Genomic DNA, 6,000 nt, shown 5'->3' on the forward strand with positions numbered 1-6,000 from the left:
CCTGGGGGTGACCTGAGTTGTGTGACTTGAGAACTGCCCCTCTCAGCCACTGAACTGATTGACTTTCAACCAAATTGCTGAACGACTCTGAGCCTCTGTTTCCTTATCTGTAAAATGTGGATGATGGTATCTACTTTCCCCATTGTTGTAAGGGTTAAAAATAATACAAAGGACATGGCCATAATAGGTGTTCATTAAAATATCATCTCCACCAACCAGATACCCGCTACAGCTCAGGTGGAGGTTACATCACCAGCAAGAACAGAGAATTGAGGGAGGGGCAAGGAGCAGGAGTAGGGGCTGCCCCAGGCACAGCCGGGCAAGTTGGCCTGTTTCCTCTGGGCAGACAGGGGAGGCTGGCAGAAGGGTGTCCCCTGCCTTTCAGGAGTTGGTCACCACTGTGTGCTGGGGAGAGAGAGATACACAACCCCATCAGTTGTGCCATCCAGAACTCTCTTGTCATGAGAAAACAGGCACAGGCTTGGGCGTGTCCTTGGGGGTAATGAGGACTCAGGGCTTTTTTCCAGGCCAAATTGTAAAGATCAAAGCAAGAGCTTGGTTTGCTCCTTCCTGTGCAAAAGGAGCACATTGGCCATGGTGGCCAAGTTCCTACAGCCAACATGGAGTGGCTAAAGGCCCTGCCCTGCCTCAGGGCACTGGGCATCTAGGAACACAGGTTTTGTTTCCACATGGGCTCTGCTCTCTGGGTGGCTTCCACCGGGCCTAGAATGACAAGATTAAAGGGAGCTCACTCACCTCTCCCTGGTTGAGAAGGGACCTCACAGTTTAGGGGGCTGCAGGAAGCCACCTCTTCATTATTCAGCCACTGGAGTCCTGGGGAGAGCAGGGCTGGGCCACACTCCTCTCAGGCTTTCACACTTCTCTGATGGAGCCACCAAAGCAGCTGGACCCACCTGTGGGGTGGCCCTGACTTTGAGCACAGTCAGTTCACAGGTCGTGTGCCCAAGGTCCTTTGCTTTCAAAGGTGGGTAATTATAATCCTGGACAAGGAATCTGACTGGACAGACCGACACAGCACCAGAGATCTTGCCATACTGTGGACACAGGGGCTCCTCCTTGGGCAGCAGCTCTATGGCGGACAGAGTGGTCCATCTACACGATCAGAGCTGTCATGGGGCACTCTCACAGCGCCATCCAGATGCCCAGTCACCGGGCCATGTGAGCATCATTTGTTTTGACAAAATCAAATGCCAGTTAGTTACCAATGTAGACAATTCCTTGGGATTTGTTGTGATTCAGAAATTCAATTTAACAAATATTAGGGAGCCTCCATCCAGCGGAATCAAAGATGAACAAGAAATGGTCTTTCTTCTTTCAGATTCCCATAGTCTGCAGAGATAGCAACATCACTAAATAGTGCCTGTGGAAAGCAGGCTAGGAGAGGCGCTACAGCAGAAGCACAGACTTGTATTCATTAGGACTTGTGTTCGGCTTGGGTAAGAGACCCAAATACAGTGCCTTAAACAATAGAAATATTTGTTGTTCTTTCACGTAAAAGAAACTCTGGAAGCAGGCAGTCCAGGGCTGGCATGATTAGTTCCAAGATGTCGTTAGTGACTTTCATCCTCAAAATCCCCTCATGATCACAAGATGGCTGCTCAGCTCCATCTATTCTGTCCACATTTCAGTCCAGAGAAATGAGGAAGAGAACAAAAGACGCCTCCCAGCTGAATCAGCCCCCCTTATACAGAACTTTTCCAAATGCACATCCCATCAACTTCTTCCTATACCCCACTGGCCAGAATTCAGTCCCATGCCCACTCCCATAAAACCAGGTCTTCATTAGTAAGGAACAAGAGGGCAGGGAATTTGGGTAATCAATGAGAAATCTCTGCCATAAAGCACAAAATGAGGCTTGGGGAAGATTGATTAATTCTGAATTAGAAGGTCCAGGAGTATTTCCTTGGGGACCTGAAATTTTAGCTGGGCCTTGAGAAGTAGATATATGGGGGAAGGAGGTATAATGGTTTTCCAGGCAGAGAAAACAGGCTGAACATAGATCCAGTGGCTCAGGAGAGCCAAGAGTTTCAGTAGTCAGCCAAGTTACTGGAGTGCCTAAGGCGTGGGGTGCAGGGCACGCAACAAGAGAGAAGAATGCTGAGCTAGATCAAGATCAGTTTTACTTTGGACTTTATTCTGTACGCAGGAGGAAGGGTTTGGGGGCTGGGGTGACATGTGTTTTAGGAAGTCCATTCTGATTGCTGTAACAAGCTTCATCCTGAGGCAGTGTGCATCCTGGTCCTTGGGCTTCATGTCCCAGCCCAGGCATCCTTCCCCTCACATGGATCTCACCCAAAACAACTTATACCAGATCTAAGTCACCCAGCATCCCTAGGCCAGAGCCAAGAGGAGGACTGAATTCTTTGGGCAGTATGCGTCAAGTATACAGACGTTGATTCTGGAACCAGACATCCTGGCTTCAATCTGCCTTACCACTTACCTGTTGTGGGACTTTGGGAAATTTATATAACCTCTCTGTGCCTCAGTTTCCTGAAATGTAAATGATCATGATAAAAATAGGTCCTACCTCATAGAACTGATGAGAAGATTAAATTAGTTGACATATGTAAACGTATAAAGCACTTAGAACAGTGCTTGGCTCTTCGGAAGTGTTGCTGTTATTAGCACAGCCTTGGCTCCAGCCTTGCCCCCACCTGCCCACTGCCTCTCTGACCAGTGACCTGACCTTCCCTTGTGTCCCCTTTGAGGAGCAGTATGAAGAGCGGTTTCTGCAGGAAGAAACTGTGTCCCAGCAGATCAACTCCATCGAGCTTCTGCAGAAGCAACCCCTGGCTCCACCTGAGGTGGTGAAGTCACAGCGGCCCCTGCAGAGGCAGGTCCACCTGAGAGGCCGGCCGGCCTCCCAGCCCACTGTCATCCGGGGCATCACCTACTATAAAGCCAAGGTCTCTGAAGAAGAGAATGACATTGAAGAGCAGCGTGAGTTGGGGTCAACAGGGTGGCCCCAGAGGCAGGGCAGGGAGGGAGTCACCATTTGGACCATATACCAGGAGGGGTATATGGCTGGACTTCCTGGGAGCCATATACCCCTCCTGCATTCTGATTATTGCTGTGACCCTGTTATCCAGCGCTGCCACTGCATTTCCTCACAGCTCGCTGAGTGGCCTTGGGCAAGTCACTTAACTTCTCTGGGCTTGAAGAAGACCATATGGCAGAACGTGGCTGGGCTGGAAGGGACTTCAATGCCCTCCAGTCCAGTCCTCCCCGTTTGCAGTGAGGAAACTGAGGCGTGGGGGAACTGACTGGCTTAGAGCCACAAGCCACTTGTTCCTCCCTCCGAGGGCCCTGAGGTTCCTGTCTGAGTCTCCAGGACCTCCCCTTCGATCTCTGTCCTTCATTTTTCATGGAAGAGAGATGATCCCTTTTCACTTCACCTTTACCTTGGTTCCTTAGGCTTCTTCCTCTTCCTGTGCTCCTCCTCGCCGCTTCCTCCTCCTCTTCTCTTCTTTCTTTTCCTTGCCCAGCACTCCCAGCAGGCCCCAGCTCTTCCCCTCTCCCCAATGTGTCTGAGCGGGTCCTTCCCCATCAGGGCTGATGCAGCAGCCTCCTGTCTGTCTCCTTGCTTCTGCCTTTGCCTCCACTATGTTTATTCTCCACCCAGTAGCTGGCATCATCATTTTGCCCATGTTTAACTGTGCTTTTTGGTCTTTTGTGTGTGTGTGTTGTTGATTTGTGGGAGTTTTTTACATATTCTGATTACAAGTTCTTTGCCATCATATGAATTGCAAGTATTTTATCCCTACCTATGGCATGCATTTTTAGTTCCTTAATGGTGTTTTTGATGAGCACATGAAGTCTATTTTACCAATTATTGCTTTTGTGGTTAGAGCTCTTTGTGTCCTCTGTAAGAAATGTTTGCCTCTCCATGTTCCATCTCTGCTCAAAATCCTGCAGCCTCCCCCATTTCATTCAGAATAAAAACTGAACTCCACACACAGCCTGTAAGTCATGCATGCCCAGCACCTGTCCTCGCTCTGACCTCACCTCTGCTTCAGTCACACTGGCCACCTCGCTGCTCCTGGGCCACTGCACACATGTCCTGCCTCAGGGCCTTTGCTCTGTGGTTAATCACCCCTGGAATCTTTGTGCCTGATGGCTGCTCAACTGACTCCTTCACCTCCTCCAGGCAGCTGCTCATCTCCCTAGCTCAGTGAGTCTCATTCTCACCACTTTATTCTTCTCTGCAAGTTTCCCTTCCCTTCTAGCTTTTTTGACCCTCTTTACCCTACTTTTTGTTCCCCATAGCACCTTCAATTGCACAATCCTGTCTATTATTTAGCGTCTCCACCACTAAATAGAAGCTCCAAGCAAAACAAGGATCCTTGTTTTGCTCGCTATTGTTATCCACACTCCATAAACATGTGTTAGATGGATGGATTGGATGACTCACTTACTCCCAGCCATTGGTGTTTAGGACCCTGATGCGTCCTGCCAGTGACCCCTGAGTCCTGGGGGGAGCATGGCTGCAGTCAATTCAGAGAAACCTCCTGGAAATTCAACGTCCTTCCACCTGTGCTCCTGTCCACGTTCTTCCGAAATCCCAGCCAGGCCCCCTGTCTAAGTCAGGCCATCGTGTTAAGGAAAGGCACCCTGTAATTCACCTGCCCATTGCCATGTGCTCTTGTCATCTGTAGCTTGTTTCTCTCCTGTGCCACAGTGAACCTTGTGTTTGTTTCACAGAAGATGAGTTTTTCAGCGGTGACAATGGAGTGGATTTGCTGATTGAAGATCAGCTCCTGAGACACAATGACCTGATGACCAGTGCCACCCGAAGGCCCACAGCCGCCCATCAGGGACACAGCACTGCTGTGACAACCGACCTGAATGCTCAGACCGCACCCTGGTCCTCGGCCCTGCCAGAGCCCTCAACCTCAGCTCCTAGCATTGCCAACCGTGCCTCAGTGGAACCACTCTCAGCAACACTCCAAACAACCTTGGTGTCTCCAGATCCCACGAGGGAGTCAGTCCTGCAGCCTTCTCCTCAGGTACCAGCCACCACCGTGACCCACACAGCCACCCAGCAACCAGCAGCCCCAGCTCCTCCGGCAGTGTCTCCCAGGGAGGCATTGATGGAAGCTGTGCACACAGTCCCAGTGCCTCCCACCACAGTCAGAACAGACTCGCTGGGGAAAGATGCTCCTGATGGGCAGGGAACAACCCCTGCCAGCCCCACGCTGAGCCCCGAAGAAGAAGATGACATCCGGAATGTCATAGGTAAGTTCATTGTATCTGGCCTTGGTCTCCTGACCAGCTCAGGTAAAAGGCTGAGCCTGGAAATATGTTGAAAGGAGAGGGAGGGACCAGATGGTCAAATTTCTTTATGGGAATGGCAAATGGAGTGATGCCTTTGACCACCGATTAGCTTTAACATCTAGGGTTTATGTATTGAAACTGTGCCAGTGGCAAGAGTGGGACTCTTTTTCCTAAAATAGAGATATAAATTAATGGAGCCGAGATTTGGCTTCAGGAGTCAGTTTTATAAGTATTTGTTGAGGGCTTTCCGTACACGAGGCTTTGTGATGGCTATTGGGGTATCCAGTGATTAATAAGTGAATTTTTCTGTGGTAAGTTTACAAGTCATAAAAGAACAAAGGGTTTTTACTGGGGGGAAAGTCTCAGATTTGCAGCAGAGGGAGAGCCGGGGAATAGCCAGTGCAATGGGCCTCAGTGCAAAATCATGAACCCCACTCTTGGAGAGCATAGAAACATCATGGCACCATGTGACAAGTGCTGTAGCAGAGGGATGGAGAAACAGAGGAAAGAAAGAAGGAATATTAGCTTGGCCTGGCTGCCAGGAAGCCCGGGGAAACTTATCTAAGGAGGTGTCATTTGAGCTGAGATTTGAATATTAGCTTGGCCTGGCTGCCAGGAAGCCTGGGGAAACTTATCTAAGGAGGTGTCATTTGAGCTGAGATTTGAAGGATGAATAGGAGTTTTCTTTTTTCTTTTTTCTTTTTT

General features: G+C 49.7%; 1 protein-coding gene across 2 annotated transcripts in view; it reads left to right on the top strand.

Annotated features, from left to right (window-relative positions):
• The window catches only part of OLFML2B (olfactomedin like 2B), a 45,232-nt gene that overhangs the window by 20,668 nt on the left and 18,564 nt on the right, over positions 1 to 6,000 (top strand). The window contains exons 5-6 of one of the 2 annotated variants that reach the window (XM_017892677.1): positions 2,730 to 2,961; positions 4,723 to 5,256. In XM_017892677.1, coding sequence (XP_017748166.1) covers positions 2,730 to 2,961; positions 4,723 to 5,256 — 766 coding nt within the window. The remainder of the gene's footprint in view (positions 1 to 2,729; positions 2,962 to 4,722; positions 5,257 to 6,000) is intronic. The other variant, XM_017892678.1, reaches the window with a different exon arrangement.

Source organism: Rhinopithecus bieti, unplaced genomic scaffold (assembly GCF_001698545.2).
Source record: "Rhinopithecus bieti isolate Rb0 unplaced genomic scaffold, ASM169854v2 scaffold_22442, whole genome shotgun sequence".
Classification (NCBI taxonomy): Eukaryota; Metazoa; Chordata; class Mammalia; order Primates; family Cercopithecidae; genus Rhinopithecus; species Rhinopithecus bieti.